The sequence below is a fragment of the Mustela putorius genome, unplaced genomic scaffold (genome assembly GCF_011764305.1).
Source record: "Mustela putorius furo isolate JIRA1106 unplaced genomic scaffold, ASM1176430v1.1 tig00003853_pilon_pilon_pilon, whole genome shotgun sequence".
In the NCBI taxonomy this organism is placed as follows: domain Eukaryota; kingdom Metazoa; phylum Chordata; class Mammalia; order Carnivora; family Mustelidae; genus Mustela; species Mustela putorius.
The window spans coordinates 40,923,624-40,942,906 of record NW_025422005.1 but is presented as its reverse complement, the minus strand read 5'-3'; the positions used below and the strand labels follow the sequence as shown (position 1 = coordinate 40,942,906).

General features: G+C 37.6%; 1 protein-coding gene across 5 annotated transcripts in view; it reads right to left on the bottom strand.

Moving 5' to 3' along the window:
• OSBPL9 (oxysterol binding protein like 9) overlaps nt 1–19,283 on the bottom strand; it is a 163,764-nt gene that overhangs the window by 120,463 nt on the left and 24,018 nt on the right. For all 5 annotated transcript variants that reach the window (XM_045064513.1, XM_004774474.2, XM_004774476.2 and 2 more), the window contains exon 2: nt 14,666–14,716. In XM_045064513.1, the coding sequence (XP_044920448.1) occupies nt 14,666–14,716 (51 nt within the window). The remainder of the gene's footprint in view (nt 1–14,665; nt 14,717–19,283) is intronic.

Below are 19,283 nucleotides of genomic sequence, written 5' to 3'. Positions count from 1 at the left end.
ATAGCATAAGGTAAGAAGTAAATTTTATGTTTTCCATATGACCCAGCTTCATTTACTGAGTGACAATGTCTGACTTACAATGCTGTCACATTCTAAACTCCCACAGTTGTGTGGTTCTACTTCTCTTCTGTGCCACTGATCAAATCCTCTCCCCATATACTAAGACCGTATCATTTTAATTACCAGTTTCATAAAAAGCCTTAACATCTGGAATGGCAAGTCCCCCAACTCTTTATTCTTCAATTTTTTTTCTTGCCTCTTTACCATTTTAAATGACTTTCAGAATCACTTTACCAAGTTTTTTGATAAGCCTACTTGTGGTTTTAACTGAATCAAATGTCTTAACAGATTTAAAGGAAATAAGCATATACATGATAGAGTCTAACAAGCAGGAACAGTATAGAGCTTTTTCAATGTTCAGATCTTCCTTTAGTCTTGCAAAGATGTCTTACAATTTTCCTCCATCAAAGGAGTACATTTCTCTTGTAATACATATCCCTAATAACGTACAGTTCTTATCATGAAAAATTTTTAAAGATTTTATTTATTTACTTGACAGAGAGAGACAGAGAAGAGAAGGAACACAAGCAGGGGAAGTGGTAGAGGGAGAAGCAGGCTTCCTGCTGAGCAGGGAGCCAGAGGCAGTGCTGGATACCTACACCCCTGACCTAAGCCAAAGGCAGATGCTTCACGAACTGAACCACACCCAGGTACCCCTATTATAAATATTTTTAAATAAATTTTTCCTAACTGTCTGCGGGTCATATGAGGAATGCTATGTTTTCTGCATATTGATTTCATATCCAATAACTTTGCTGAAGGTTAGTCATTTAAATAGTTTTTCTGTAGATTCTTGTGAATTTTTTTCTAAAGATTTATTTGAGAGACAGCACACGTGAAGAGGGCAAGCAGGGGAAGAGCAATAAGAGAGGGAGAGAATCCTTAAACAGACTCCCTACTGGGCACAGAACAGACATAGGGCTTGATTCTTCCTTCCAAGCCTTTTCCCCTGTCTTTTGTCTTACAGCATTCACTGGGCCCTCCAGAATACAATATTTAAAGATGCAGCAAAAGCAGCCACCTGTTTGCTATGGATTTTAAAGAGAATGCTTCTAGTTTTTCACTATTATCACTGGTAGCATTGTAGCCAATGCCCCTCACCAGGTTAAGACTATTCTTTTATTCCTAGCTTGCTTGACTTTTATAGCATGTTTTCATTTTAGTCACTGCTTCTTCTGCATTTATTCAAATGGTCATGGAGTTTTTCCTCTTTTGATCTATTAATATGGTAAATAACTTCAACTTTAAAATTAGCATCCTAGACTCAAAATGGATGAAGGACCTCAATGTAAGAAAGGAATCCATCAAAATCCTTGAGGAGAACACAGGCAGCAACCTCTTCGACCTCAGCCACAGCAACATCTTCCTAGAAACATCGCCAAAGGCAAGGGAAGCAAGGGCAAAAATGAACTATTGGGATTTCATCAAGATCAAAAGCTTTTGCACAGCAAAGGAAACAGTTAACAAAACTAAAAGACAACTGACAGAATGGAAGAAGATATTTGCAAACGACATATTAGATAAAGGGCTAGTATCCAAAATCTATAAAGAACTTAGCAAACTCAACACCCAAAGAATAAATAATCCAATCAAGAAATGGGCAGATGATATGAACAGACATTTCTGCAAAGAAGACATCCAGATGGCCAACAGATACATGAAAAAGTGCTCTACATCACTCGGCATCAGGGAAATACAAATCAAAACCACAATGAGATACCACCTCACACCACTCAGAATGGCTAAAATTAACAAGTCAGGAAATGACAGATACTGGCGAGGATGCAGAGAAAGGGGAACCCTCCCTCCTACACTGTTGGTGGGAATGCAAGCTGGTGCAACCACTCTGGAAAACAGCATGGAGGTTCCTCAAAATGTTGAAAATAGAACTACCCTATGACCCAGCAACTGCACTACTGGGTATCTACCCTAAAGATACAAACGTAGTGATCCGAAGGGGCACGTGCACACAAATGTTTATAGCAGCAATGTATACAACAGCCAAACTATGGAAAGAACCTAGATGTCCATCAAAAGATGAACGGATAAAGAAGATGTGGTATAGGGACGCCTGGGTGGCTCAGTTGGTTAAGCGGCTGCCTTCAGCTCAGGTCATGATCCCAGCATCCTGTGATCGAGTCCCACATCAGGCTCCTTGCTCAGCAGGGAGCCTGCTTCTCCCTCTGCCTCTGCTGCCACTCTGCCTGCCTGTGCTCGCTCTCTGTCTCTCTCTCTCTCTGGCAAATAAATAAATAAAATCTTTAAAAAAAAAAAAAACGATGTGGTATATAGACACAATAGAATACTATGCAGCCATCAAAAGAAATGAAATCTTGCCATTTGCGACGACGTGGAACTAGAGGGTATCATGCTTAGGGAAATAAGTCAATCGGAGAAAGACAACTATCATATGATCTCCCTGATATGAGGAAGTGGAGATGCAACATGGGGGGTTAAGGGGGTAGGAGAAGAATAAATGAAACAAGATGGGATTGGGAGGGAGACAAACCATAAGTGACTCTTAGTCTCACAAAACAAACTGAGGGTTGTTGGGGGGAGGGGGGTTGTAGAAGGGGGGTGGGGTTATGGACATTGGGGAAAGTATGTGCTATGGTGAGTGCTGTGAAGTGTGTAAACCTGGCGATTCACAAACCTGTACCCCTGGGGATAAAAATACATTATATGTTTATAAAAAATAAAAAATAAATAAAATAAAATTAGCATCCTAGTATTCCCAGAATAAATTCCATTTGGTCATAATATCTTTTGTTTATACATTAGTCGGTGTGGTTTGCTGTATTTTGTTTAGGATTCTGACATCTCTCTATGTATTTTTAAGATTTTATGTGTTTATTTGAGATCAAGCAAGCAGGACAGAGGGCATGAGCAGGGAGGTAGGGGCAGAGGGAGAGGGAGAAGCAGACTCCCCTGCTGAGCAGGAAGCCTAACTTGGGGCTCAATCCCAGGACCCTGCGATAATGACCCGAGCCAAAGGCAGACCTCAATTGACTGAGCTACCCGGGCACCCCTTGACATCTACATTAATAAAGGAAAGGACTCTGGCCTAAAAATTTCCTTTGTTATTTTCTTGTTACTTCATTATTTTCTAATTTTTAAATTTAATGCTTAGTTCATTAATTTTCAATCTCTGTTTTATACTAACTTAAGATAATAAATCATAGATTGCCTTAGATGCAGTTTTAACATGTGGTCCCTTCATTATTATTCAGGTTTAAATATTTCATAATTTGCATCATGAATATGAATATGATGCTCGTTCCAGAAAATAGGACTCAAAGCTAAACAGCTGAGTTGCCTGAAGACACGAAGCTAGTAAGCAGCAGAATCTGGACTTGAATTCCATTTCATGCATGGCATCTTGTTTGTCTATATTACATACCACCTTTTTAATACTGCTACATCTCCCTTTTGCGGATTTTTCCTAGAAATATCAATGTTTTATTTTGGATAATATGGGAAGGAGGGGGTGTCAGGGGTGTGGAATTAGACCCCAGGTCTCAACCAACATTCTACTTTTCTATTAAGGCGAGGGCACCACCTAGTGGCATACACTTTGCCACCAATACAGTCAAAGACCATAAAAATACTGGCAAGGAAATGGTTTTTCACTGTTCTGCTTTCCTCCACTTGCTTTCCTACACAACCTTACAACAATCTGGGAATGTCTAAATTAACTCCTATAAATCAAAAATAATAGAGAAGCCTGGTAACACTAAGGATTAAACATGAGTTTTGTAATGAGACAGACACAAATTCAGTCCCAGATTCAGTATTTACATCATGACCTTGGTAAGTTACTAAAAGTAGCTTTAGTCTGTCTCCTAATGCCATTTACTGAACAGGATTATCACAGAAATTTACATGTGAAAATCATCCATACAGTGCTTGATCCAAAGAGCTTCCTCAGTAACTACTGAATCCTTTCTCTATTCTTTATTCTTTTACATAGTCTAAAGCCACATTATGTGTTCTGCTTTGTTTTTAAGTAGGCTCCACACCCACCTTGGAACTTGAATTCACAACCCGGAGATCAAGAGATGCATGCTCTACTGACAGAGCCAGCCTGGCGCCCCTTGCTTTTTCCAGAAATCATACCACACCACTGGCTCGTTCTGTGTTTAAGATAACTTCCATAGTTCTTTTCTATGTAAGCTATAGTAAAGGCAAATTCCATAACTGTTATTTTTATAAATATACAAAATCAACAATAAGCATTTTTTTGAGTACCTACTTACTATATACCAGGCACTGTGACAGTGGATGGGAACTCACTATCTGGGTAGGGAAAAGAGAAAAAATGTGTAATACCGTGCAATACGTGCTTTCATTGACATATGTAGCAAATGCTGAAATGATAGAGGAAGACAAAGTCTGTTAAAAGGATGTGGATTAGGGTCACCTGGGTGCTCAGTGGGTTAAGCCTCTGCCTTCGGCTCAGGTCATGATCCCAGGGTCCTGGGATCCAGCCCCACATCGGGCTCTCTGCTCAGCAAGGAGCCCATTCCCCCCATCACTCTCTGCCTGCCTCTCTGTCTACTTGTGACCTCTGTCTGTCAATAAATAAACAAAATCTTAAAAAAAAAAAAAAAGTATCTCCCTTTTAAAAAAAAGGATGTGGATCAGGAATGCTACACAGGAGGCGGCACATTTGAAAAGTCTCTAGAAGATGAGCTCACCAGATATGGGCATAGAATTTCTGATGTAAGAAAAAAAATAAAGAATTTCTGATATCGGGATATCAGAAGCATGAGGAATGAAGAAACACAATGAGGGAACAGAGAGAAGTACAGTGTGGTTGGAACACAGTCTGGGATGGATGAAGAACTGGGGAGAGATCTGTGGCACACATCAACGACAGCTCATTAAATTCACTTGGAATCTAGATGATAAATGCATTACCTATCACCATCATATCATCATCATCATCAATTAGATATGTAACTATGTGCCAAACCCTGTAAGTAGGTAATTGCTAAGTCTCACAACAACCCTGCAAGTTACAGGTTATCTTCACAGAGGTTAAGAAATTTGCCCAATGGCACAGAATCAGTTCAGGGGTACAGCTGAGAGAGATTCCACCCCAGGTCTCTGACTCTTTCTACTACACTAGTGATTCCAAACTTAGCTGCTCAACAAAATCACAAAACAAAATGTTTTAAAAAATAGGTACTAGACCCTATTCTGAAACAGTGTATTTAAGAGAGTAGGACCTGGGAACCTAATTATAAACAAACTCTCCAAATGATTCATAAACAGGGAAGCTAAATGGCAGTCCAACTTTTAGAAAATACCACAGAGACTCTTAAAACAGACACACATATACACACAACTAATTAACAGCTTCCATCTATGTACCAGGTGCCCAATCCTCACAAAATTCTTCAAGGGTATTATAATCCTCACTTTCAAGAGAAAACTCAAACTCCGGATGCTTACAGGTAACTTCCCTCTTCCAGTCAACAAGGGCAAAAATAAGATTCAAACACAGGTATGTCTGGTTCTTCTCCATCATGCTGCATGGTAAGCAGAATTCTTTAAAAAGAAACAAACAAACAAAAAACCCCCTAAATGATCCTTGCCCCTATATAATGCTATAACGTCTTTCCCTTTTGGTGTGGTTAGAAACCTATGAATAGGATGAGATATCTCTGAAGTGATCAGAAGTGATTATATTACAGAATGAGTTATCACTGGAGTGATCAGGGCAAAAGGGAGATTATCTGGTGGCTAATCACAGGAGGCCCTTTAAAAGGAGTGGCAGAGGCAATCCTGTCTCCTAAAAGGAGTGGCAGTGTTTTCTACAGCTGGTAGCAGAATGGGAAGTTAGACTCAAAGCAACAGAAAGATGAATGCACCTGCCCTGTTGCCTTGAAGATGGGAGGGGTCACATGACAATATGGGCAGCTTTCAGAAACAAAGAACCCAGCTGACAGCAAGAAAACAAGAACCTCAGTCCCAAAGCCACACGTGCAACTGAATTCTGCCAATAACCTGAAAGACCTTAGAACAGATTCTCCCTTAGATTCTTCTCAGAGCCTCCAGGTAAGAACCCAGCCCAGTCAATACCTTGATTTCAGCCTTGGGAAACCTTAAGCAGAGAATGCTTTTGAAATATCTGGTCTATATAACTGTGAGATAATAAACAGATAAAAGTGTTTCTCCCCACTCCCTCCACCCACCACCCCCCCGCCCCCGGAACAGGCCCCAGAGGATTTTTAATTGTGGTAATACAAGATTTACCATTTTAAGTGTTCAATTTCGTGACATTAAAGTACATTCATGCCATTGTGCAACCATCATCAATGTCCATCTCCAGAACTTTTTAATCTTCCCAAACTAAAACTATGTACCCATTAAACACTAACTCCCAGGACGCATGGGTGGCTCAGTCGTTGGGTGTCTGCCTTTGGCTCAGGTCGTGATCTTGGGGCCTGGGATCGAGTCCCATGTCCGCAGCTCCCTGCTCAGTGGGGGCCTGCTTCTCCCCGTCCCATTCCCCCTACTTGTGTTCTTTCTCTGTCAAATAAATAAATTAAATCTTTAAAAACAAAATAAAACACTAACTCCCCAATCTCTCTTCCCTCCAACCCCTGGAAAGTACCATTGTCCATGAATTTGACTGCTTTAGGCACCTCATGTAAGTAGAATCATACAGTATTTATCTTTTTGTGACTGGCTTATTTCACTTAGCATAATGCCCTCAAGATTCATCCATGTTGTAGCAGGTGTCTAAATTTCTTTCCTTTTTAAGACTAAATAATATCCCATTGAATGTATATACCTCCCTTTGCTTATCCATTTATCCACTGAATAAAGACTGAGTTGCTTCTAATTCTAGGCTACTGTGAGTAATGCTGCTATGAACATGGGTCCACAAGTATCTATTTGAGTCTGCTTTCAATTTTTTTTTTTAGATATTTATAAAATCAGTGTTGTTTTAAGTCAATTCCTTATCTTAAAAACTGGGTAAGTGAAATGAAGTAATCAAGCATTTATCTGCAGCACTGGGTAACCAAATTCACGAAGAGAACTCCTTATAAAATATTTCTGATAAAAATTAGAACTAAACGATGAAATATCATAATTTTGCAACCCCTAGATAAGCTGATGAAATCTAGGTACTGAGCATCAGTAGCTGCTAGTATCAATAAGGAGCAAAAGCCAAATATTATGTACCTATTGATAAAAGAACACACCATCACCTATAGCCCTACCAAAGGGATGAAACCTGAGTCTTATCTATTCTCTGCATCCAGTTGCCAATTTGCAGGAAAAGCAGAGGGCAGAAGAGTATGCAGAATTACAGCTGTATGCAATCAGTGTATGGAAACTCCTAAAGGTCCTATTGGATTCTTCAATACATAAATTACAAACAAGAGGTATCAGGTTAAAAAGAAAGGCAAGACAAAGTACAGAACTTGGGAATATAAATTCAAGAAGTGATTACTATAGAAGAGCAGTTATTTTAAGAGACAGGGAGGGGCCTGTAATTAAATGAGGCACATAAAGAGGCTTCCAGGGTACCTGCCAAAATTCTATTTCTTAACCTGGGTTAACCTATTTCTTAACCTGGATGGTAGTGACAAGGGTTAATAATTAAGTTATAATAAAAGAAAAAATAGAGGCACCTGAGTTGCTCAAGTCAGTTTAAGCATCTGCCTTTGGTTCAGGTCATGATCCCAATGTCCTAGAATTGAGCCCCGTATTGGGCTCCTTGCTCAGTAGGGAGCCTGCTTCTTCCTCTCCTCCCCACTCAAGCTCTCTCTCACTATCTCTGCCAAATAAATAAATAAATAAAATATTTTAAAAAGAAAGAAAAGAAAATAGTGCTTAAATGTAACAATGAGACAGCCGCCCAAACCCAGACTGAATCCAAATGACTGAGCAATCTCAGTACAGCTCTGCCAAAGTCGCCCTACTTAGCTATCTCAAGCCAAGAAACCAGTTAATGCCAGACTGGGTGGTGACTAAGGTCAGTAAAAAATGCTTAGAAAAGCAATAAAACCAAGACAAAAGAGAAACCAAGGGGGAAAAAAAAAACAGTATAATAAGCTGAATTTTTTAAAATCTATATGCTATCACATATACAACATCTGTTCAAAATAAGCCTGTCTCACTTCCATCCTGCAAATTCACCATACTTCTATCTCAGCATGAGAATTTTCCCATTAGATTTGTGCCTTTGGGTTCCAGTTTCAGATGGCAAGGTAGGAAGATCCTAAACTCCTCTCCTCCCATAAACATACTGAGCCTACAGTTACACATGATACTTTCCTCTTTAAAAAAAAAAAAAAAGACCTTGGTAGGGCGCCTGGGTGGCTCCGTGGGTTAAGCCTCTGCCTTCAGCTCAGGTCATGATCTCGGGGTCCTGGGATTGAGCCCTGCGTCGGGCTCTCTGCTCAGCAGGGAGCCTGCTTTCCCCCCCCCTCTCTGCCTGCCTCTCTGCCTACTTGTGATCTGTCAAATAAATAAAAAAAATATTTAAAAAAAAAAAACAAAAAAAAAAGACCTTGGTTGGGGTGCCTGGGTGACTCAGTGGGTAAGGGCCTCTTCCTTCAGCTCATGATCCCCACAGATCAGGCTCTCTGCTCAGCAGGGAGCCTGCTTCCCTTCCTCTCTGCCTGCCTCTCTGCCTACTTGTGATCTCTGTCAAATAAATAATAAATCAAATCTTTTATATATATATATATATATATATATATATATATATATGAGAAATAAAATGTAAGGAGTTAAAGAGAAGATCCTAATAAAAATCCTTGTGATATTCAAGAGAACCTACATAAGATCATCAGCTGATTTTTCAACAGAAACTTTACATCACAAGGGAATGAAATGTTGTATTTGAAGTGCTGAAAGAAAAAACTTCCAACTAAGAACTGTACCCTGCAAAGTTATCATTAAAAAGTGAAGGAGAGTTTTTACAGACAAGTTAAGGATAGAGGAGATCGTCACTAAACTGGCCTTTTAAGCATTATTAAAGTGACATCTTTAAGCTAAAAAGAAAAGGCACTAACAAGAAAACATGCAGAAGTAGAGATCATATGCATAAGGCTACCACATAGTAAAGGTGATGGATTAACCACTTTTATAGCTATTTTAAAGGTTAAAAGACAAAAGTAGTAAAACTATAATTACAAAAATTAGTTAAGGGAAACAAAATAAAAAGATGTAAAATATGACATGAAAAACACAAAACTAGGTGGGGGTAAATATAGTTTTTACAAAGCATTCAAATTTAAGTTGCTATCAACTTAAAATACACTGCTATATATAAAGGTTGTAATATGTGAACCTCATGGAAACCACAAAGCAAAAACCTATAATGAGAAAGGAATCTAAACATAATACTAAAGAGAGACATGCAACTATACAAGGGTAGAGAGCAAGAAAAGAAATACCAACAGAAAGAACTACAAAAATCCCCAGAAAACAATCAACAAAATGGCAATGAGTACATACTTATCAATAATTACTTCAAATGTAAATGAACTAAATTCTTCAATCAAAAGACAAGGAGTGGCTGAATGGATAAATAAAACTAGACTCCTTTATATGTCACCTGAAAGAACTTACTTCAGATCAACGGACACACACAGACTGAAAGTGAAGGGGCAGAAAAGATACTCTGTATAAATGGAAACCAAAAGAAAACTGGTATAGCTACCCTTACATCAGACAAAATAGACCTTAAAACAAAAATTGTAATAAAAGACAAAGAAAAGTATTACATACTGATAAATGGGTTAATTCAATAATACACCATAACATTTGTAAACATTTATGCACCCAACACAGGAGAACCAAAATATATGAAGCAAATATTAACAGACCTGAAGACACTGATAGCACTACAATAATAGTAGGGGACTTCAAAACCCACTTTCATCAATGGATAGATCATCCAGGCTGAAAATCAATATGGAAACACTGGCCTTAAAAGACACATTAGACCAAATGGACTTAATAAATACAGAACATTCCATTCAGAAGCAGAATACAAATTCTTCTCAAGAGAACATGCAACACTCTCTAGGATAGATCACGTTAGACCACAAAAGAGGTTTCTATACATTTAAGAAGACTAAAATAATACAAAGCATCTTCTCTGACCACAATGGTACAAAACTAGAAATCAACGTGTAACACTGTGATTTATAAGAAATACATATTTGGTTATTCAGAAGACCAAAATATGTTTCTTATATATATTTCATCTTCACCTACACTTTCTGAGTCAAAGTTCCCAAAACCTTTGGAATTTCTCAGGTGTTGAGAGTGATTAAAGTCTTTTATTATGTAAATGGAGCAACTTTTGGAAACTGCCTAAGGATGGGAGCTGGTTGGGGTGCCTGGATGGCTCAGCTGGTTAGGCATCTGCCTTTGGCGCAGGTCACGATCTCAGGGTCCTGGGATCAAACCCTGCATCCAGCTCCCTGCTCAGCAGAGAGCCTTCTTCTCCCTTTCCATCTGCCCCTCCCTCCACTTGCACAAGCATGCTCTCACTCAAATAAATAGAAATTTTTTGGAATTGGGACAGAGGGAAGGATGGCAGCTGTGTACCAGGAGGAGAGACCATGTGATTAGAGTTGGAACTTTTAGTCCTCCCCACCTCCAACCACAGGTAAGGAGAGAGGTTGGAGGCTAAATCAGCTAATGGCCAAAGAGTTAGTCAATCATGACCATGCATTGAAGCTTCCATAAAAACTGAGAAGGACTGGGTTTAGAGAGGTTCCAGGTTAGTGAATACACAGAGATGGCGTGGGGAGAGTGGCATGCCTAGAGAGGGCATGGAAATTCCATACCTTTTCCCCCAATCTTGTTTTATATCTTTTCATCTGGCTGTTGAGTCACATCCTTTATCATATCCTTTAGTAAACTGGTAAACATGTTTCCCTGAGTTCTGTGAGTTGCTCTAGCAAATTAGCTGAACTTGAGGAAGAGGCTGTTGGAACCTCCAATTTGTAGTTGGTCCGTCAGAACACAGGTAATAGCCTGGGGCTTGCAACTGGTGTCTGAAGTAAGAGGCAAAGACCAGGCTTGTCGAACTGTACCCTTAACCTGTGGTGATTTTTCAAATACATCAACCTATGAAATGGAATAGAGAAGCCAGAAATAATTTATGACAAAGGAGACAAGAACATACAATGAGGAAAGAACAATCTCTTCAATAAATGGTGCTGGGAAAACTGGACAACCAAACGCAAAAGAATGAAAGTAGAACATTATCTTACAGCATACCCAAAAATTCACTCAAAATGGATTAAAGACCTGAGCACAAGACCTGAAACCATAAAACTCAGAAAACATAAGCGGTAAGCTCCTTGACATTGCTCTGTCTCCAAAAACAAAGGCAACAAAAGCAAAAATAAACAAGTGGGATAACATCAAACTAAACTCTTCTGCACAGCGAAGGACATCAACAACAAAATGAGAAGACAACTTACTGAACAGAAGAAAATATCTGCAAATCACATATCCACAAAGTTAATATCCAAAATATATAAAGAACCCACATACTAAATAGCAAAAAACCCCAAACAACCCAATATAAAAATTGGCAGAAGATCAGACATTTTTCTAATGGAGCCATGTAGTTGGCCAATAGGCACAGGAAAAGATGTTCAACATCACCAATTATCAGGAAAATGCAAATGAAAACCATGAGATAGCATCTCACATCTCAAAAAGTAAAAAATAACAAGTGCTGGAAAGAATGTGCAGAAAAGGGGGCACCTGGGTAGCTCAGTGGGTTAAAGCATCTGCCTTCGGCTCAGGTCATGATCTCAGGGTCCTGGGATCGAGCCCCACGTCGGGCTCTCTGCTCAGCGGGGAGTCTGCTTCCCTTCCTCTCTCTCTGCCTGCCTCTCTGCCTACATGTGATCTCTGTCTGTCAAATAAATAAATAAAAATTAAAAAAAAAAAAAAAGAATGTGCAGAAAAGGAAATCTTATATACTGTTGGTGAGAATGTAAATTGGTGCAGCCACTATGGAAAACAATATGAAGGCTCCTCAAAAAATTAAACAGAACTATCATATATATGATCCAGCTACTCCACTTACAGATATTTATTCAAAGAAAAACAAATGAACAAACCAAACTCATGGATATGGAGAACAGATTGGTCATAAGAGTGGAAGAGGGCTGAAAGGTACAAAAGGGGTGAAGAAGTCAACTGTATGGTGATGAATAGTAACTAGAATTACTATGATCACTTTGTAGTGTATATAAATACCAAATTGTATCATAAACCTGAAACTAATAATGTTTTACCAATTTTAATACAAAAAAAAAAGAAAAAACAAAGGTAAACATCATAATTGTTTTTATGAAGCAACTAAAAAAAAAAAAGGCCAAGAAATAACAAGTGTTGGTGAAGATGTGGAAAAAACAACTCATGCAGTGTTGGTAGATATGTAAACTGGTGTGGCTGCTACAGAAACACAGTGTGGGGGTCCCTCCAAAAATAAAAAAACTACCATATGACCCAGTAATTATACTTGTATGTATTAATCTGAAGAGAATGAAAACACTAATTCAAAAAGATATATGTGCCCCCATGTTCACTGCTGCAATTTTTATAGTAGCAAAGATACAGAAACTACTTAAATATCCAGTGATGGATAAATGGATAAAGAAACTGTATTATATATATTTCTTAATATATCTCTGTGTGTGTATACGGGTATAAGCATATATGCATATACCCGTATACACACACATACCTGAATATTATTCAGCCATAAAAATAAATGAAATTGGGTCATATTTGACAACAGGAAGACCGTGAGGCCATTACACTAGGTGAAATCAGACAGAGAAACAAATACTGTCTAATCTCTAAAACAACAACAACAGAAAAAAACCCACTCTGTATCACACAGATTATCAGTTGCCAAAAGCATGGGGTAGCCTAGGAGAAATGTTCACTGTTTGGGTTTTTTCTTTTAGTTTCAATAAATTGGGAAAAAAGTAGTAATTTGGTTTCTTTCTCAGTTATTTCCCATTTCTGCCAATTCATTACTGTTAATAAAGGCAGTAATATGTTTTCCAAATATATTCATATCTTCAAAAGCAAACATGCAGAAAAAAGATGGCAGAAAGAAAGCAACAGAAGCCAGAAAGAGACAAGACTACAAAAAACTGATTTACATGGTTATGATAAAGGTAGACTCATCTTTAGATATAATGGAATACTAGAAATTATACCCCCAATCATGTACTTTTTCTTGCCTTTAGAAACTTGGACAATGAAGGAACCTGAACAAGCAATTAAAAACAGTGTGAAGCTATAAGCCTGCACTGTCCAGTAAGGAAGCCACTACTTAGCCTTATGTGGTTACTGGGCACCTGATACGCATCTAATCTGAACAGAGAGAAGCCATTAAGTGTAAAAGACACACTGGATTTTGAAGACTTACTATTAAAAAAAAAAAAAAAAAGGTAAAATATCTCATTAATAATTTTTTACTGTTACATGTTGAAATAGTAATATTCTAGAATATGTTGGCCTAAACAGAATACATTAACTTCACCTGTTACTTTTTCCTTTTTTGCAACTGTCCCTCAGAATAATATACTGCTTAAACTCTAACTTTAACGCAAGCATGCTTAAAGATGACCTTGAGAAAAACATGTACTAGCTGTAGGCTTTTGGTGGAGGAGATGATACACATCCTTGAAGCCAAGTGGCTGGGGATGCCTGGCTCGCTCTGGGCGGAAGGCTGCCCTGCTTCCCTTTTTTGTAGTCTCCCCTGCCTCAGAGAAAGCCTGCTGTTAAGGTAATCCCTTTAAGTTAGCTTGCTCAACTACAAATCCAGCTGCAGGACCAGACACACCTTACTCCTCTTCTTGTTTACCTCATTTACCTTGTGACCAACACCTGACTCACATTCCTTCTTGTTACCTACTAGACAGATGGCTGTTGTATAACCTTCTTTTCCTCTCCTTTGTTGCTATCTTGTATCTAATAAATATGGGACTGAGGAGGAGTTGGGGGGGGACGGGCGGGGGGGAGGGGAGACAGTCCTTCCAGCTGTCATCCCCTGCTCCCTCTCTCTCTCACAGCTGACTTGTTTGGGCCTCATTCTTCTCCCGTGCACTATCAGGAAAGTGGTACTTTTTAAATGTGACTACAACAAAATTTTAAATTATATATGTGGCTCACATTTCTGTTGAACATTACTGCTACATAGACCCTTATTAAATATTGCTGAATAGTAAAAACAAAGCAACTATTAAGTAAGGATTTTTCAGAGTTATTCCCACTATTTGCTCTACTACTAACACTATAATTCATTAAGTTCTAACCCTGGTCCCTGACTGTAAAATAGAGGTTAAAGAAAAAAAAAATCAGTAGCTGTGTTAAGTCATGGATACAACATTAAAAGAGCAAGTGTAAGAACGGCATTCTAGTCCTGGTTTTGCACTGACTAGTAGTTAAGATGGAGAGATCTTTTTTTTCTGAACCTTGGTTGCCTGTCTCAAAAATTAAATGAGAAAACTAAATTTAGACTTACATGATTCCATCAAAATATTTTTCCCATCAAAATTGGTTTTCATAAAAATGAATAAATACTCACTCTGAGTCTAACACATCCTCTGCGAGAGCCTCTCATCATTTTGTCCTTGGACTAAAAGAAAACAAAAACATTCAATGAATAAAAAATTATAGACTATATTTAGAATCATCTGGGGATAAAGAAAAAAATTACAGTAGTAAATACCTCCATTCTTTATCCATATCTTCCATCCCCCCCCCAACCTCCCAAATCACTTAAAGATAGGAATTAGCAGTTTCAAATGAGTATGTTTTCAAGTGGTGGTGATGAAGCTGGTGCACTGTTGGTGGAAATGTAAATTGGTGCAGCCACTACAGAAAACATCCTGAAAAAATTAAAAATACAAATACCATATAATCCAGTAATTCTACTTCTGGGTATTTACCCAAAGAAAATGGAAACACTAATTAGAAAAGATACATGCACCCCTATATTTATTGCATTATGTACAAAAGCCAAGAAATGAAATCAGCCTAAGCACATCAGCAGATGAATGGGTAAAAAAGATACAGTGTGTGTGTGCATACACACATATATACACACAGTGGAATATTACTTGGCCATTAACAAAGAATGAAATCTTGTCATTTGTGACAACATGGATAGACCTATGGGGTATATTGCTAAGTGAAATAAGTCAGACAGAGAAAGATAAATACCTATGATTTTATTTATATGTGGAATCTAAAAAATGAAATAGAAACAGACTCAAAAATACAGAGAATTGGTAGTTGCCAGAGCACAGGAGGTTGAGGGGGATAAGAAAAATAAGTGAGGGGGATTAAGAGGTATAACCTTCCAGTTATAAAATAAACTAAGTCATGGGGATGAAAAGTACAGCATAGAGAACATAGCCAATAATACTGTAATAACTTTGTATGGTAAGATATGATAACTATACTTACTGTGATGAGCACTGAGTAATGTATATAAATGTTGAATCACTATGTTGTATACCTGAAACTAATACTGAATGTCAATTATAAAAAAATAAAATGAAAGCCTTTTATAATTACACAAATAAACCTAATCATAGAATTCTGTGTGCCTTTAATATGTTTATTACACTAATTTTAATTCTTCCTCATGCCCCTTAACTCTAGCACAGTGTTTTTCATATTTCAGAGTGTTTGAGAATTACCTCGAGGGCTAAGAATCACCCAGAAGTTTTAAGATTCACCCCCAGTTGATTATGACTCAGGCAGATGGAGGGCCACATTTTGAGAAACATTGCTTTACCTCTTTTCAAATGTCCAAATATGTCACATTTTTTGCCTCTGAGATTTCTCATCCAGTGTTCCTCAGCTTGGAATGTTCCCTGCCCCTGATATTCTGTCTTGCTGTCACTCATTAACACCTTACCTTACCTATGATTTGGATTCCCATTCTTCTCCCAGAGTCTCCTGTATGTTCTCATCACGGCATGTACCACCCTGTGCTATAATGGCTAATTTACTTGTCTAGTTCATCCACAAGACTGCCTATTCCCTAGGAAGTAGGAATTCTATCTTACACTTCAGAATAGTGTCTAGTGCATATTAGATGCTTAAAAAATATTGACTACTAAAATGCTGCTCCCTTACTAGACTGGGCTGAGGAAAGGCTATGTTCTACATAATAAACCTTATGTTGATATTTAGTAAATAGTCCTAAAATTAAATCTAGTCATGTGTAATAAAATAAAATGAATCCTGAAATATAATCAAAGTTTTAAAAATATTTAGTACCTCAACAACTGGTATTTTTCTGTACTCCCCTAAGCAAGAAAGAAGTAAAATAAGCCAATATCGTGAAATTATATTTTAAAGAAAATTGTCCCACTTTTGAGGAATGCCACGGATGCCTTATATCTAATATACTATACACCACAGGCAAACTTTGAGTTATGATTATAAAGGACTTAATGTACAGCATTTTCTATAGTTAACAATACTGTACAGTATACCCAAAAGTTACTAATATAGTAGATCTTAAAAATTTTCACCACAAAAAAAAGGATTATGTTAACCTACTGTGGTTATCATTTTGCAATATATATATTTATCAAATCATCACACTGTACACTTTAAACTTACACAAAAAAAAGGATTATGTTAACTAACCTACTGTGGTTATCATTTTGCAATATATATATTTATCAAATCATCACACTGTACACTTTAAACTTATACAATGTTATAATCAATTATAACTCAATAAAACTGGAAAGAAAACAAGTATTTCTTGGGGATATTTGTATGTCAATATATAAAGATCTGCCTTATCCCTTTCATTGCCTACAGTATTTTCTAAGAATATAGCCAATGCCATTTTTTCACTGACTCAACTTACGAATGTAACAATATTACAATGATAAAGCAAAGTTGATTCTTTAATAAAGTACTGAGCCACAGGAATTCATGTTCAAAAATTATTTTTAAAAAATGATTTTTAAGGGACAGGAGACAGTCTTCTTTTTCCACTTAAAAATACAAGGATTCATACATTTTATTAAAAAATTCTCACCAAGCCTTCCGCTTGGGTCACAATCTCAGGGTCCTGGAATACAGCTCTGCATGGGGCTCTCTGCTCAGCAGAGAGCCTGCTTCCCGCCCCCCCACCCCCGCCGGCCTCTCTGCCTACTTGTGATCGCTCTTTGTCAAATGAATAAATAAAATCTTTTAAAAAAAACTCTCACTAGCAAGCACAGTCATAAGAGTTCTTTACTAGCAATACAGTTAGCAAAACACAATTAACAAAAGCATTCCCTAAGCATTTAATAGCCCTTTACTATACTCTAGACTTACCTTCAAAAGTGTCAAGGCATACATAAAAATAGTAATTACGACTGAAAATACCCAAGGAGAGTTAGAATACAAATCAAGGTAAGAACCAACATACTCATCCTTAATTCCTCTTTCACTTTTTTAAAAATATGGTTATAGTGAGCAGGAAAAGAGTAAGACAGATCCCAGTGATGGTACTATTATTAGGGTTATGAATTATAAAACACTGAAAGAAGTGAAAATAATTAAAACAAATATAACTAGGAAACAATCAGACAAGGCCAGAATGTGGAACATCCCACAAAATTGTCCTAGATTCTTTCAAAAGTTCCTTAAAGAAAAAAAAGAAGACTAGCATGTAAACCACTATAATACAATGAAAAATAAATTATCTGATTATAGGCACGAAGTGCCATGAGCTACAAAAGGCCCTCTGCTGTGGAAAAGGATCAGGGAAGACAATACTGAAGTGACCAGGTTTCAAGTTTCAAGCTGGGACTTTAAAAAAAAAAAAGGTTCTAATAAGAAAAGAGGGGAGGTAGAAGAAGAAGGCATTCCAATCCAAGGGACCACCACCAGCCAAAGCACAGGTACAGAAAACTCTACACACAAACCATTCATAGGAGAGTATATTTACAGACCCAAGCACAGAGTGCAAAACAGGGACATGAAGAGAGACGAGGCTGAAAAGGAGATATGGGAACCAGATTCTGAAGAACTGAAAAAAATACTGAGTTGTTAAGAAAATCAAACTTTATTCAATGGTTAAAGGAGAGCTACTGACCTTACAGAAACAAAAGGAAATCTAAGGTAACATGATGAATAACAAATTAAATAATCTAGACGTGATAGACAAATTCAAGAACAAACTGTCACAACTGACTAAAGACGACCAAAAAAATCTGAATAGGCCTCCAAGAAGTAGAGAGATTGAATTACTAATGAAAAAACTTTTCACAAAGAAAAGCCTAGGCCCAGGTGGCTCCACCGATAAATTCTATCAAAGTTTAAAGAATTAACAACTTTTCATTCTCTTCCAAAATTTTAAAAGAAGAAAGACTTCCCAACTTTCTCTATGAGGCAAGTATTATTCTGGTACCAAAACCAGACAAAAGTATCACAAGAAAAGACCAGAAAAGACCAACATCTACTATGAATTAAGATGCAAAAATCCTCCGCAGAATACTAGCAAACCAAATCTACCAACATGTAAATAGGATTATACAGCTAAACTATTATGCTCTAAATGTGTGTACCTTCCCCCTTCCAAATTCGTATGTTGAAATCTCAACCCTCAAGATGATGGTATCAGGAGGTGGAGCCTTTGGAACAGCCCTCATGAATGGGATTAGTGCCTTATAAAAAAAAGAAAGACCTAAGAGAGCTCCCTTGCCCCTTCCACCATATGAGAGTACAGTGAAATGATCGGCATCTAAAAAGGTCCTCACCACAGACACTGAATCTACCAGCACCTTGATCTTGCCTCCAAAACTGTGAGAAATAATTTCTGTTGTTTATAAGCTACCCAGTGCATGGTATTTTTGTTATAGCAATCCAAACATACTAAGACAATGACCAAGTGGAATTTATTCCTGGAATGCAAGGTTGAGTCAACACATGAAAATCAATCAATATACTATATTATTAAAACAAGGAACAAAAATGACATGATCACCTCAAAAACAGGGAAAGCACTTGACAAAATCCACCATTCTTTAGGATAAAACCACTCAAGGAATAGAAGGTAACTATTTTATTTCATAGAAGGACATCTATAAAAACCCATAGCTAGTATCATACTTACTGATATCGGACTAAAAGCTTTACACCTTTACACCTAAGAGCAGGGACAAGACAAGGATGTCCTCTCTCAT